General features: G+C 43.3%; 1 protein-coding gene across 6 annotated transcripts in view; it reads left to right on the top strand.

Moving 5' to 3' along the window:
- The window catches only part of Runx2 (RUNX family transcription factor 2), a 306,421-nt gene that overhangs the window by 147,506 nt on the left and 142,699 nt on the right, over window positions 1-16,216 (top strand). For 5 of the 6 annotated variants that reach the window (XR_007835781.1, XM_051204222.1, XM_051204223.1 and 2 more), the window contains exon 6: window positions 2,717-2,890. The exons of the other annotated variant lie outside the window; for it this stretch is intronic. Coding sequence is in view for 4 of the 5 variants with exons in the window: in XM_051204222.1 (XP_051060179.1) it covers window positions 2,717-2,890 (174 nt within the window). In the remaining variant the exon portion in view is untranslated. The remainder of the gene's footprint in view (window positions 1-2,716; window positions 2,891-16,216) is intronic. 6 annotated transcript variants of the gene reach the window in all.

A 16,216-nucleotide genomic window follows, 5' to 3' on the forward strand; every position in this document is an offset into this window, starting at 1 on the left:
TTTAGCGCATCATTTGAGCTCACCCTGATGTGGTTTAGCAGCAGCTACTATTTGTCATGGTTGAAAGATGAAGAACCTGTTTGGCTTTTGTTTGGCATTGTGCTATAAGAATCTTGTTTTGGTTGTGGTGGCTGCTAGGAGAGAGAAGAGAAACACGGGGACAATGCATATGCTTCTATATATTGGCATCTTCTGATAGATGCTCTATGGGTTATTCTAGGTTGTAGATTCGTAGTGGCTGTCTTTTAGGATGACTTAAAGAGTCATTGAACCTTTAAAAAATTCCTGCTGTTAAAAGTTTTTACACTAAAGGGCTATTCGAAGCCCATTCCTCTTGTCTGCATTCTCCTCATAGGAATAACATTGAGTTAAAAGTAAATAAAAATGTGCACACATCTGCATACCTTGAACTCACATCCTTGTGTACAAATGTCCATCCATGTAAGATTACATAGCCTTCTCTCTAGCCTTCAGGGAATTTGATATCCCCAAAAGTGGCTCGTTAAGAAAATAACTTACAGAACCATTCCAGAAGCATTTATAGTTGTGTCAAAATTATAGAGGGGGAGGAATTGAGGAAGACAGACAGAGAGAGAGAGATTCTATGAATCTGACTGTGACAAGCATTTGTGTAATAATTCTCTGATTGTGAAATTAGCTAGACCCAGGGAGCTATGCAGAGAGAAGTTTAGTACATTAAACTAGAGCCATTTCTTGTAATGGATGAGTTATTTTTCTAATTGAACTTTGGATAATCTGTGTAGTTACATTGAAAACTAGTCTTGATCTCTCATGGACTCACTTCTTAACTGTCCTAGGCACTTTGAGTCACCAGTGGTAGCTCTGGGAGGAAGGTAGAAAGTCAACATTGATAGTATCCCATGATGAATAGAAAGCTCATCTCATACATGTTAGAGCCAAGCTAGCTAATAATAGAGGGCCACGACCTCATTACCCTGCCTGAGCAGGCCTAGGTCACTTTCATCTACGCATGATTTATTAACTCGGATCTAAGGGTAGTTTGGGGTCACCTCTAAAAACCTTTAAGTTTCTAAAATCTATTTGCAATCTGTATAAAATGGGGGAAACAACAATTAACAACGGATATCCTTTGTTTTTTTCCTGATCATGTTTTCAGCTAGGTCTAGTCCCTCTGTTACAGCCAATGCCCAAAACACACACTGGCAGGAAATGGGGTGGTGGGTGCATTTCAGTTAATGGGCTCAGTTGGAACATGTTTGGCTGTGGAGACAGCTACACTCATATTACCAAGCCTTGGCTTCCTGTCTGTTTTCTTTGGGCTTGGTAGGCAATGAAAAAGGAGACAGGAAAATACATTTTGGGGCAAATAAAATAAGGAATTTGTCTTATGAAGACAGCTTATAGTTGGGGAATTCTAATATTCAGATTAACCCTCTCCTGACACTTTATCCCCCTTGTCCTGTACGAAGGGGAAGGTAAGATGTGACACCACTTACGGTAGTGACACCCATCCCTAGGTTTATTAATAATCCATGTTCACTGTTTTCTCTTTGAGTAATAATACAAACTCCCTTAGTTTTGCTTCCAAATGCAGTTTTTAAAACTAGTCATTGTTCCAACAATGTCCCTTGTGTCAGCTGCTTGAGCATGAGCTCTGAAGTGCTGAGCAGCAGATAGGGGCTTCCTAACATAGCTCTGCAAGACAGGGTTTCTCTGTGGCTTTGGAAGCTGTCCTGGAGCTAGCTCTTGTAGACCAGGCTGGTCTCAAACTCACAGAGATCCACCTGCCTCTGCCTCCCGAGTGCTGGGATTAAAGGTGTACGCCACCACCGCCCGGCTTCTTTGATCTATTTTAATTTGAACATTTCTTTACAACTTGAATAAACCAGAAGAAAGAAAAGGTCTCTCTCTCTCTCTCTCTCTCTCTCTCTCTCTCTCTCTCTCTCTCTCTCTCTCTCTCTCTCTCTCTCTCTCTCTCTCTCTCTGTCTCTCTCAAATAATGGGGTAGTGACATTCACCTATTTAGCCCACCATTATTTTCCATTTTCTCAAATAAAACTACAGTAGTAGATTTAAAATCAAACATATTCGACTTAACAGGGTCCATTATGTGCTTTTGGGCCTTGGCATATCTCTGAATATGCAGATCACTTTTGACAATTGGATTGTCTTTGCTTTTGTTTCTTCTCTTCCCCTACCTGCTCTCGTCTCTTTCCTTTTCTCCTTGTTTCCTTTCTGCTTTTCCTTTTGAGTTTTAATCTTTTCACAAGGAATAGGTAGCTGTAACATAAAAAAGAAAAGCTCACTATAGTCACTATGGAAAATGGTCTTCAGAATGTGTTTGCCTCGTTCTTCCCCAGTTTGGTGACAGTGTAGCAGACTCCCTGAGCCTTCTGATGGGGAACCCCATCACGGAACAAGAAAGGTGCCCTAGAGAACATCTACTTTTCCCTTTCTTTCATTGACAGGGCTAGAGGAGGCTCCCAGAGAGTTCCCTTTGAGCTCTTGACTCCACATCACCCTTGGGACCCTCCATTCCCTCTATGTAGACAGTTAAGGATGCTTGCCTCCCTATGATGCTCAAAGAGCAGTTTGCACAGTCACATCATAATAAATATCAGTATTGATAATTCCTTGGCTTAAACCACCCAGTATGTATGTTCACATATCTATTTAGCATGGTCAATTGTTCAGCTAATTAATATGCTTTTATTTTATGATTTGCTGTTTCCAGGGCACAGACAGAAGCTTGATGACTCTAAACCTAGTTTGTTCTCTGACCGCCTCAGTGATTTAGGGCGCATCCCTCATCCCAGTATGAGAGTAGGTGTCCCGCCTCAGAACCCACGGCCCTCCCTGAACTCTGCACCAAGTCCTTTTAATCCACAAGGACAGAGTCAGATTACAGGTAAGACAGACGCATAGGTTTCACTTGGAGTCTGGCAGACTGGGGGTGAGGGGCTAACAGATAAGACATGTTCATTTCATGTCTTCTGGAGCTGTGGATTGGCGTGTTGTGAAAGAATTGAGATGCAAAGATACTGATTTCTTTCTTCGTTAAGACCATTTTGACATTCAGTCACTTTGGGATAAAAATTGGGAGATGGTGTCTGCTAATGCTATACTTTGCAGCCATGCCATGTACGCTCTGGGGGGCCGGGAAGACCTGTGCTCTGGGAATGTATGCTATAAATTCTATATTGTATCCAGGTGGTGCAGGCACTTACACCCTCGATATTAGAAGATTAGCGCTACTGACCCTGATTTGAGCTTACATTTCTTACATGGATAACTCTTTCATTTAGTCTGATTCAAAATTGCCCAGGGCTAACAGGAAGCCTTGATTGGTAGTTATAAAGCAGGCCAATGAGTGGCTCAGGCAGACAGAACTCACTTCTGATTCATGTTTAGCTCCGGTTCTCCACACCACGTTTCTTTTTTATACGTTCCACTGAGCTGTTCTCTTTATGATTCTTCTTAGTGTCAGCATCACTCGTATGCGATACATTAAGATCCCAGCTCTCTTTGTGTGTTCTGTCCCACTGGTGAGCAAAAACAGATCTTACTTTAGGACAGGTTTGATGGCTTTTAGGTCCCAGTAACAAGAATATATGGATCATGGCAGATCTTCAATTTGTGTACCAAATTATTGAGATGTTAAGGAATAGTACATCATCTACTTGCTGTCTTGGCTAGAAGCAGACTAGACTAGTGAGAAAACAAGTCAAAACAAAATATACAATACATCTTAAATCGCATCTGTTTTTGTTGGCTACGGTTTCCTCTGTAGTGGGTAGACTTGAGTATCCACAGTGGTCTCAAAACATAAGTGTTCGTGACCTACCTCTTCCTACTTTCCTGCCCAGGTTATGCAAATGTATCCCTGGATATTTCCTTTTTCTTTCTGTGGGTGTGCTCAATAAATGAATGCACTTGCCTGAACATGCGCTTTAAGGAGCAATACGAAATCGTAAAATATAATATACGTGAGCACAGGGTATCTGCATATAGAAGAGTGTTGGTGCTCTGAGAAGAATGAGCACATTTTGACCTAGCATACACAGAGTGTATGAGGCAAAAGGCTAAAATGTGCACCAGAAATACTGATGCTAAAAGAGCAAGGGTGAAATTCACACTAGTTTGTGAATGCTATGCAACGAACTGGACTTGCATTAATTGATTGAAATTCAAAATAGCCATCTTATAATAATTCTTAGACTCTCTCTCTCTGTGTAAGAGAGAGGTATGTGTTTATGCATTATTTGTAATTGTGAATAATTTTATATACATCTACACATAAATTGTTTAGGTTAGTAACCACTAGGCCACTTTAATTTTTATGTCTATATTCTAATCTTAAACTATTTGTTAATATATTAATGACTAATGGTTTTAACTTTTTTAAAATTGTATGTGTGTGAGTGTTTGCCTGCATGTATGTATGTGTCCCACAGGCATGTAGTACCCTCAGAGTTCAGAAGAGGGCATCAGATCCCCAGGAACTGGAGCTGCAAATGGATGTGAGCTGCCATATGGGTGCTAGGAACCAAACCCGAACTCTCTGTAAGAGCAGCAAGTGCTCTTAGCTGCTGAGCCATCTCTCCAGCCCCTACTATTGGTCTTAACAATGGTCCCTTGAACCTGGTTAATGTTAGATTCACTTAAGAGGCTTAAATCTAAAGGTGAAGTCATAGGGAGGCTCTGGAAGTCTAGAACCTGAAGGTGCTTTAGACATCATTAAACCGGAGATTGGAAAGATGGCGGAGAACATCCCTATGCGTAGATGTGAGAGTGATCCTCTGAGAATGTAGGGGTGTATAGAGGACAGAGCATCAGCGCATCAGGTCAGCAGTGTGACTCACTCTGCAGAGCTAGCCTACCCCCAGTCAGAAGCTTTCCTCCACCACCCTCTTGAGAGGGCCAGGAGGGCTGAGCTCCTTGCTTGTAGTTGCTCAGCACATTAGTGGCAGGATAGTCAATATTCCCTGAGTTTATTTCTTAAAAGGAAAGTATGAAACTCCATAGGTATTGATAATATCATAGTTCATGTTATAAAATATCAGTTCTTCATTTGGGGTCTACGGCACTGGTTGAATCAGTTAGAGAGTAGTTATTGTCACTGTCTTCCTCATCTTTGTCCTCCAATCAAAATAGCTTTCCTTCGTTTTCCCGAATGTGAAGGTGTACACGTATATTGTGACACACTCTGCTCTTGATTTTGTAAACTTTACATTTCTTTAAATGCCCTCACATTGCTAGGGAGGCAGCAAAGATAGCTCTGCGTAGTCAAGGATACACTGGCTCTCTGAACCCAGACAAGTAGGAAATCCAGGATAGTAGCTCCGTCATGAAGAATGGGCAGATTTAGTCCCAGGAGTCATCTCGCTTACTTAGTAAGTGTGCCTGTGAGAATACCACATGGAGAACTCCCCTTCTCTGGCACTGCAGAGGGCAGAGGACAACACTGTCCTTCATCTACTCCAGTTGAAGAAGGTGACTGGTGTCTCTGCTCTCACACGCCACACTTTTTATGGTAGTCCGTCTACTGACGAGCTTCAACTCCTCTGTAGGTCTCTTCATTATCTTCCTTTGTCCAAAGGCTCCCCTCCGTTGTCTGAGTGTTCGTAGGGATGACCCTGTTTCCTAGCTTCAATGGCTTTGCTTTTCTACTGACTATCATAACTTCTCCAATGCAGAGTCTCACTAAGCGTTGACCCAATGAGAATCCAACTGAGAGGAAGTTGGTGCAAAAAGGGGCTAGTATATCGCTTTTCTTGTCAGAGTGGGTTGTGCCTTCCTAATTTCTCATCTAGGCTGGTGTTGTTTCCCGAAGGCGAAAAACGGCAGAAATGGCATTTCTGTATTAACACTGTGTAGTTAAACTGTTTGGCTTCACACCACAAGGAACCCTAAAACTCACCTTCTTGGGACTTGCCTCGAATGGTAATGTCTTTGCGGTATTCCATGTCTGCACCCTAGTTCCTGTAGTCCTCAATTCACAGGTGTTTGTAACAGGGCCTGGCTCTCCCTCATTAGTTTGGTGCTCTTGAATTGTCACCCCCAAACAGCCCATAGTGGTCCTGGTTGTACGCTCACCTACAGTCCTTTGTCGTGCCCAACATCAGAGGCAGATGACTTCGTCCAAGTCCCAGAATAGCAAAATGAAATTCAAGGGAATCGTTAGCACTTAGTGTTTCATAACTAGCTTTTTCTACAGTCTCTTGCAGTTCCTAGGGCCAAAGGTTCTGGTCATGTGGTGGGCTGGCTTCTTTGCAGTGCCAGGCTGGTGGGGTCACTCTGTTGAAGTGAATCTTTGATGGCGATGGCTCATGTTCTTTCTACTCGAGGGACCAGGGCCTCCCCACAGTTTCCTGAGGAAGTTGCCTCCTCCCCACCTCTTTTTTTTTTTTTTTTTTTTTTTTTTTATCATACTGACATCTGCTGCCTGTCTCTTGGCATCAGGAAACACCTAGTCTGTTGCAAACATCAACTCCTTTTGACTCAGCATGCAGCGATGGCTGTGGAGGTGAGGATGTCGTACGAGGAGGCATCCCCCAAGACAGTTGCTGTTTTAAATTCTCTGTATGACACAGCTATCCGTAAAAGTAATTTTCTAGTGTTTTAAGCCCTTGGTCTTAGTGGGATGGAACATTGATCTCATCATGGGGCGGACAGGATGCACTACTCTTCTCTTAATCATTCATGCAAGAAGTTGATTGATGCTTCATCCCTGTCAGGCGTTATTGGGAGTGAATCAAATAGATGCAGTTTTCATATGGATTTTATGCTTTCTTTGCAGTATTTCATATCTGCACTCTTAGCTCGTGTACTTTTCCATACAGGGCCTGCTTCTCTCTCGTTAGCTTACATTTCCCTGACATTTACAGGCAGTAAAGGAGCAGAAAGAGTACACAAGAGATCGTTTTGAATAATAAGTGCCTGAGGAAATGATACGAGGCGCCCAGGCGCTCTGGGTAGGGTGTGACCCACGGTCCAAAGGTAGAAAGAAGACTTATTTTCAAGATGCTGATGGAGCTGATACTGAGGGGAACACAGAACTTGAGGCTTTTCGACTTAGCCACCTAGAGGATAGTGATGTCGTTTTCTGACTGGGGGAGTGTGTAGCTGTTTCTTAAATGTTTAGTGAACATGAATTTCCCACACACGAGGATGCACTATGGCAGTGGTTTATTTGTTTGTTTGGGTTGGCTCTGACTACCCTTTCAGTGGTCCCTCGTCCAGGAATAGATTCTTGAACATCCACTAGACGGGCTGTTGCATTATTTACCGTGGCGTTCTCCTGGTAGGATATACCTGCCTTTCATCTGATGCTTCACACATGGTTCCTTTAGTAACATGTTCCTGTATTCCTACTTTTCTTTCACTGGTACATTCTTCTGTGTATTGTCTCCCCAAAGACACTCTTTGTTCCAAACTTGGATCAATTGCTGCCACCTCTGCCAGGCCCCTTCCGACCCACTCACCGAGTCAGGTTCCCTTGCTACCTTGTGCAATTCTCTCCATTACATCATGTTTCATGTGGGGACAATTACATGGATATATACTGTCCCTTGCATCAGACTTTCTACTTTTCAAAGGCTGAGGCCATGTTTTATTCATCTTTGTGTCCCTGTTGTCTTCAGTAATGCCCCCGGCTTGGTAACTTTTAGTTCCATGATAAATGAATTAAAAATGTCATTGACTTCTTCAGGAAGTGTGATTCAGTGTTATCCTAGACTTAGTATTTTTGCAATTCCTAATATCGCTCATGTATTGTTGCATATCGCGAGTCAGGCATTGTTCCAAGAGGTTAAGTCACATGCCCCTCTGCACAATGGGTCTTTTAGGTAGGTGGTATTATTGTAGAATGTGAGGGCCAAAGAAATAAAGCAACCCACCCAGGATTCCACTTAAAGCTAGTTAGTATTAAATACAGGCTTTAAGAAAGTTCCACATGGTCCCAAGGCCTCATGTCCTTAATTGCCACCTGTCTGTGACATTCTTCAATCTAATTAGGTATGATCTTGGGTGATCAGAGGAGATGCATCTCTTAAAGGATACCTCAGAAGTACTTTTGAAATGTTTATTGGTGACTCAAGATCATTCTGAAAACAATATAGTTTATAGATGACTGGAGTCCAGTTTCATTGTTATGTTGTTCATGAGAGTCGGATTTTTGATGTGCAGTCACCTGTACCACCATCAAACTTGACATGTCATTAACCATCTAAGTGTCCTGTGTGAATCCTTTTTTTTTTTTCTTCTTTCCACTGGGTATTATTTAGGATTCCCAGGGAAGATAGTGTCCTAAAAGAGATACATTAGGAAGGAATATCTGACTTGTACTTTAAAATGCAATATGTTCATTTTTAATGATTACAGTGCAATTATATAAAGCATGTGTTCATGGTAATACTTTTTTTTCATGGTAATACTTTTTAAAAAAGAATATCTGAAGGAAAACAAAACAAAACAAAAAACAGTTTGCCAGACAGTCTGGGGCAATATGAATTCCATGAGTAGTTACCTTGATGGAGGTAAAGCCATCTTAGCCACTCCGGGCTGATTCTGTACTCCTTCTGGGGAACAAAGTTCCTCTAAAAATGAAGACACTCTCCAGCCAGTTATGCCCTTGGGATGAGCCTGTACACGACTGGCTGCCCTAGGCTCCATCCACTACAATTGCCCTGAAGTATTTACCAGCATAATCCTCTCAGAAATCAAGTCTCAAGTTACCATTCTCTCCAAGCGCCAAGTGACTACACAGTTCTGTAATAGGAAACAAACTGGGGGGGATGTGTGTGACATGGGTGTGGGTAGTGATGGCAGCTGTGAGTGTGACAGGAAAGGAACCCAAGAGAGGCTCAGGAAAAGTGGCAGCGGAGTCGCTGCAGGGTTCCACCAGTAGGGACACGGAGAGGTAAGTAAGCAAGTGAGGACCCAGGGTTCACATCCTAAGTGTCCCTATTACTCGCCAACTCAAAGGCACACCATTGGAAGTAGTTCTGTCTTCCATTGGTGGTACTATGTTTGAGTTTCTGAAGTCAGTGGCAAGTCCTGCCCTGGCTTCTTTCAGAGTCTTTGAGCAGGGGATCCAGATGAATAGGCTGCTCCTTTGCCCATGTGTGTACCAGAAACCTCACTGGAGGAAGTTGCTGATCACAACCCTATTATTTAAAAAAAGAACACGAATCCTGTGTGTGAACACTGTCTCATATCTATTAGGTTTGGGGGGCACAACTGAGGTGTGCGCTCCCATCTTTAAAGAGCAAGGCTCCCATGAGGGGATGGTGGTTACAGGCTTATGCTGTTGTCTAGCCTGCCAGGGAAGTCCACATATTGACTTCTAGGAAGTGCTCATACTTGAATCTGGTAGCATTCCTTACTCTCTGAAGATGCTTCTAGAATAAAGAGGACTGGTTATCTGAGAACAGTCAATTTCTTGTTCCAAAGACTCTTCTTTGTTTTTTTCTCCTCTCTGGACCAGAAGCTTTATAGCTGGCATCTAGTTGTGACAAGAAGGGTCTGTTTGCTGCATCTTGCTTCAACATGGTTGAATCTGTCTTTAGATTTCTTTCCAGAGATGGTATCAGTTTCATCCTTCCATTCTTTTCCAAGGCATCATACTTTTCTTATAGTTTCATGTGCATGTGTGCAACGTACATATACAAATATATGCATGCCACCCTTCTTTATTAGTTGTCCAGGGACCTTTGCCACTACCTTTTACTTTTGGTGATGGCCTGCAAGCCAAAGACTAGGGAGATGACATTAGAAAGAAATAGACAACTAGAAGGCAGATCTAGGGGAGGGGCTCTCGGGCATGTCTGCCTTGGGTGATCTGGGGTTTATTTTGATCGTGGTTAAGTTTCGGGGCTTCCTCCGAGACCTGTTAGATACTGCTCATGTGGAGGAATGACAATAATAATTTATTTATATAATTTCAAACATATTCTAGGCCATTTTAAATTTATTATATGAAATATATGAGCACATATAATATTCAATACTAATGTGTATGTAATATATTATCATTGCCTTATAAAAGCATACTCCAGGATTAAAACTGCATGAAATTACTCTCTATGAACATCTAGTTGATTATTTTAGGGCTTTGTTCAATCGTGATTTACTTTTTAATAGTTTAGACACAATTGGTTTTAATAGTATTTAAGACAACAACTTTTGGCAGAGGCTGCCAGTGTTGCCAACCCGAGGAGGTTTCTGAAGTTGGAAAACTATGGTTCCTGGAATCGAAAATTGGCAGGGTGGTTTAAAGTGGGGAGAGAATGGGGGGGTTTGGGGAAGAGTCTTAACTTAGGTGTTCAGAAATGTCACCAGCATGGATGGAAAGGAAGAAAGGGCTTCTATTATTTTAAGATTAGCTTTGACTTTTCATTACTGATTGTGGCGACTTTTGGGGATCACATCACTCAGTGGCTTGCAGTCTGTGCGAAACTTTGCTTTTGCCCTGTCTTTCAGTTGACCAGATCAAGCCCTGTCCTTGTGTACTTACTCAGAAGTTCCATCTTCTATGCTTGTACGATTGTCTTACATTCAAATTCTTCATCCAGTGGTTATTCCTCACAACTCATTGTAGAGCTTGGAAAGACTGGTAAAGTAAATGGACAGGTTTAGGACTGGAATGCTATTAGATGCCTTCTTCAAAGATGGCCATGCTCTGTATTAGTGACCCTTTCCTGGTAGACCTCTTCACTGCTTACACATCACATTGGAGAGGAAGCATCTGCCTTGCAAAGATCAGGTACACAAGAGGCACGTGAACTTTCTACTAATTGGTTGCCCGAAGAGTCCTGGGGGATGAGTTTTAAGTGAGCCCCTTCTGCCTATTGAGGCACATGGAGATTAAGAGTGAAAAGTACTTTGTACATAGGCTTTCCAACAGGATTTAAGTGTATTTAGTGGAACTAAAGCATGCTCACACTAACAAAGGTTCCCAAATAGCAATCAGATCCAAGAGTTTTCCCAAAAGCAAAGCCATTTGCAGAAGAAGGAAGATGGAATAAAGGGCTCCAAAGCCTACTGTACCTTGTGTAGTAAGCTTTGAAAGCAAAATCTTTCATGATGTTAAATGGAATTGTAACCTGTGAGAATAAAGAGATCAGGAAAGAATAGAGTCCTGGGGAGACCTATTTGATGTATGTAATGAGGAACTTCCTAGATGCTGCTCTGCCAAGCCCTTCCTGTGGGTGCTGTGAATTCTTGCACTGTCACAAGGCATCATTTATTTTGGAGCAGAGTCTTGAGTTCACCCAACGCAGCAAGCTGCTCTTTCTGGTCACACCACCTCCCTTTCCTTCCCTTTTCAGCATGTCTGTGCTGCTCTTTTATTTGAAAAACATTCTTCTCGGCAGGTAAGATTAAATCAGAATGAGGCAGTGTAGTTTTCCCTTCTGACTGTCATGAGTGGAAAAAAAAAATGCCCATTGTCCTCGAACTTCGGTGCATTTTAGGATCACCTGGGGAGACTGTTAAAAGTGTTCCTCAGTGTTGAATCAGAATGTAGGAAGTATGTCCAACAAAAATGCCCCTGGTTGAACCTTGACCGTCCAGAGCTAATCCCGACCCAGCCTGGAGCATGTCGAAGAGCCTCATTCTACAGGCAGACGATGTGGGAAGGTCACTCAGTGTCTTCCGCTAGCTTCTAGGTGTCCCAATTGTGGCCCCAGACTCTACATTGGTGTCGATTTCAGCTGCTTGTTTCCCCTGCACACCCTTCCCTGTCTCTGTCCCTCAGCTGGATCCCTGCCCTTTTTCTGTTACCATGCTGTCAGAGGGAGGTTTTTAAATGCACAACTGACTGTGCCACCCCATTAAATAAACAAAGCAGAACAAAAGACGACCTGGAATGACCTTCCGTTTCACTTAGTGTGAAGACCAGTGACTCCTGCACAGGCCAGCAGCTTCCGCATCACCTGGCTCCTCCCTGCCACTTCTGAATTCTCATCTCAGGCCACTGTCATGCTTTTGTCAGTCCCCATGAAAGCACTCTCTGTCACTGCTTCAAAAAGATGATGCTGTCTCTTTCCCAGGAACTAGACACCTGCCACCCCTTTGCCCAACCCCTTCCTAGCCCTACACAAACACCATCTGGCTTCTGCCTCCTGACCAGGTCTCTGCTTAATCATCATGGCCTTAGGGGAGCTATGCCTGATGCCCAGGTTTCTCTCTCCATACATTCCCGTGTTGTGATGGATATCTCCTTCTTACAACTTATCATAGTTAGATGGTGACTTCTTTAATGCCAGTCTCTCCTATCCAGCTACAAACTCCAGAAAGATAGGAATGGTTATTCTATTTTTATCCATCACTAATATTCCTAGTACCCAACACAGCACCAGAGTAGACAATACATAGTTTTTAATGAATGAACAAATTCTGGGGGACAATACTTAGAATCATGGGTGATCATCACCTACCTGTGTTACTGTGCCTGGGGTGTAACACTCTAGGTACTCTATCTGACCAATTTGATTGACAGCAGTCCAACTTGAAGCTGTATTTACTACAACCACATTGATTTGGAATCAATGTCATGCCCCTTAGCCAGCCCCATATCCCAATTATAGTTCAGTTTCTGACCACACCACACCTTGTGTCTTACTCCCTCCCTGACTTTACCTCTGAGATCCAGGTTGCTCTAAGGTCACCTTAGATGTGACACATGACAGAACCTCCCAAGACTTGTCTTGGGGTTTCCTTTTGATATGGGCAGCCCCTCATTTCTGTAAGACAGTTGCGAGTCCCACACAGTCCAATGACGATGTCACTGTGACATCCCTGGCGTCTCCTGCTTAGAGACACAGCTTGCTTCTGGTTTCTGTTTCCACATCATATTGTAGAATATGATACCTTCGACTGCACCACCATTTCTTATTCTCTTCCTTGCTATTGTCTCCTGGGATTTATTAAGGCTCCCTTTCCTATTGTTTAATAACCCATTGGCATGCCTACACAGCACCCAGTTTTATCCAAACAGCTTGCTGCTCTTTTCTCAAATTTCTGGTCATGGCTCTGTGAATCAGTTGGGTTAGTTTCCTGCTGAGCGATTCTGTTTGCTCCCTCACTTGGTTTGGGGACCAGATAAGAAACCAGAATTCTCTTCTTGTTCCTTCCTGACATGAGCCACATTGTCCTGTGATGGAAGGCACATATCTGTGTCATTTCCCCTCAGCTGTCTTTCACAGTCATCCCCAGTCAACTCTGAATACCTTCTGTTATTTCTGTTGCAATTGCTGTCTTCAGGAAGGACTGTGTGTCAGGGGCTCACTTTCCTGGTCAGGGACCACAGCATGTTATGGGTGGGAAAAGCTTTCCCGACATGACATATCCATTCCTACTTTGTGAGAACAGCCAGACTCAGATAACGCAAGTTGCTGGGCTGTGGCAGCGCAGTTAACTGCAGGAGGCTATGCTAGGTAGTTCTACCCATTCAACATGAACAGAGTGAACCAAGCTCATGAACAAACCAACAACAACAACAAATCAGGCTAGCTGAAAAGGGTTTTGGAGAACACATAGCGAGAAACCTTGAACAGTCTACGTTCATTGTTTTGAACTAGATATTTTTATGGATGAAAGTGTTGGATAGGTGTGAAAATGTTTATTCTGGCAGAGATGTGTTGGAAAGAAGACAACGATGAGACGATCCTCCTAACTGTTTGACCCAACTGGCCGTATGTGACACTGGTAGTTAGTGGTCAAGAGGTATGGCTCTAAGGCAGCAGACTCTCTCCCTACACTCCAACTTCAATAGTCCATCTTTCTCAGTGAGTACCTGCCCTTTACATAGCCTGATCTGAGGACTGAGTAGGGAAAAGATGGAGAAAAGATAATGGGCGGTGTTGTGAATGTGCCCTCGTTGCACTCCCCATCTGAAACCTGTGGCCACTGCAGACACTGAAGAAATCTCTGCTTTGGTCTTGTTTGAGACAGGAGTCTGTTGGCAGTGCTTTGTGTGCTGGGTCAGGCTTTGCACATGGTGCCCATGTTTCCTGCCATCTTGGTGAACCCTGCCACCACATCTACAGTGTGTCCACTTGGGAGGGATTCTTAGGAAAGACAACCCTTTCCACACTCATGCATGACCGAAGTATTTATCCATGGAGTCTTGCAACCCCCGGTTCCCTCATCCCTCTTCTCCTGGGCTTTGCCAAAGCTCTCTGCATGTCCTTTCCTTAACCCTAATGGCATCCAGAAAGAAGTTCCGTGTGTTTCCCTAGAGCCAGTTCATAGAGAGAGCTTCCCGGGGTTTCTTATTCTTGTGTCTAATGTTCAATCACAGACATGAAAGTTTTATGATTTCTGAGTATGAAGGCCGAGAGCCCCTCAAACCATTTTAAGTAGTGTGCAGCCACCATCCTGTCTAGCTGCATGAGCACAGTCTGCTTGGTGTCCCTACCTTTGCACGAGTGACTGTTTCCAGTTTTGCTGATGGAAGCCAGTTTGAGACACTCCTGAGTGGTCCCTTTCCAGTTCTTCTCTAGCATCGTGGGTACAGTGTCTTCTGTGCTGCTGTGACTGGAGTTTTTAGAGAGAAAGGCAGTGTGCACGCTTAGGAAGTCAGAGATGAAAGGGAATTTTAGGGGTGGAGAACTTAGAAGAAAGGGCTAACCATTGGTATTCCATGGCTGGTTTCTGACCTTGGAGTGTTCTTGAGAACCCAAACATGCTTGGGATAGACCGCCTCATTATGTCAAATGCTTCGTTCTCCTCTCCCATCCTCCCAGTTTTTACAGAGAATCTAACCTGAGCTCTCTCATAAAGGAAGCCATGGCTTCCTCGGGACACATGACATGACCTCTGGGAGGTCATGAAATAGCTGCTGTGAGTGCCTGGTGGCAACTCAGAGCTTGCTGTCATGAATGTGGAGGTTCTTCTTTATGGTTTCATCTACCGGGTCTCTAGGAGTCACCCGTGTCTCTGCTGCGGTCTCCTCTCTCCATTTCATCATTACGATTTATCACATCCCGCCTGTGAGGATAATGGGCCCATTATTGGAAAGACCTGTTCTTTCCTTCTCAGCTTTATGTTTCAGGTCAAATTGGATTTCAGTTCCTTGCTAAACCCATCTGTTTTAGGTGTCAGGAGTCTGTGCAGGGACAGTGGTGGAGTGATATTGAAATATGTCTGTGATAATTTAGTGTTTCAGATTTCTCAAGCGCTAATGAGTACATATAAATACAGCACTAAAGACTTTGTTTTTAAGCTTTCATATTGACACAAAAACATTTACAGCTCCATAATGCAGTTAGATCTTTTGGATACTGGTTTTGGAGGTTGCCACATACAAAGAGTGAGTTGTAAATTGAAAGCATGGTGACAATATAAAAAGTTTGAAACGGGGACTGGAGGGAATGGTTCCCTGTCTAAGAGCACTGCTGCTCTTCCAGGGGACTCAGGTTCAGGTCACAGCACAACCATCTGTAATTTCAGTTCCAGGGATCCAACACCTCCTTGGGAAGTACGCACATTTCGCCTGCATATGCACACACACACAGACAAAACGCTGATACACATAAAAATAAATAGATAAATCTTTAAATTTATCTATGTATCTATTTAAATTTATCTAGAATGTTCTGCAGCAGGCTTGTCTTTTGACATCTTCTGAGAGACTGTAGATGCTTTCAGGTCCTTGCTGGTCTCCTAGGAGGTAATCTCCAGGTCACACTTGATACTTTCACGCTTTGAGACATCGAAATCAAGACTATTCTTAGTTTAGAGTCATGGCTCCCGGTGCTTGCCTCATGTTTCCAGAAAGACAAAACATGCCATGTAGCCCCAGTGGGACTAAGCAAAGAGACCCAGGGTTGAGCTGACTAGAGCTTCCGGTTAAGGTAAAACCCAAGGTCGGAAAGTTGGATGATATGCCATTTGAAAAGATGGGAATTTCTCCTTTGGAGGTGAAACTAGATCCAAGAAGAAATGGTCCAAGTTAAAGGATGGTCAACCCCTGACATCTGTGTGATGGACACAGAGGCAGCCTGGCCCCACGCTAAGCTCCATTACATTCTCACTCAGTCCTCACAAGTTTAGGGGGAAGAGGTTTTGTTTCTCTCTATGTTGCTGATGAAATGGAAGCTTAGAAAGGACGTCCTTTGTCCAGGTGGTGGCCCAGAATGGTGTCTGTGAGATTCTTGGTCTGTTTGCTCATTCACCAAGTGTTAGGTAAGGCCTGGGGTTTTCAGACCATTCCCTTTCAATGTAAGGT

This window comes from Phodopus roborovskii, unplaced genomic scaffold (assembly GCF_943737965.1).
Source record: "Phodopus roborovskii unplaced genomic scaffold, PHOROB, whole genome shotgun sequence".
Classification (NCBI taxonomy): domain Eukaryota; kingdom Metazoa; phylum Chordata; class Mammalia; order Rodentia; family Cricetidae; genus Phodopus; species Phodopus roborovskii.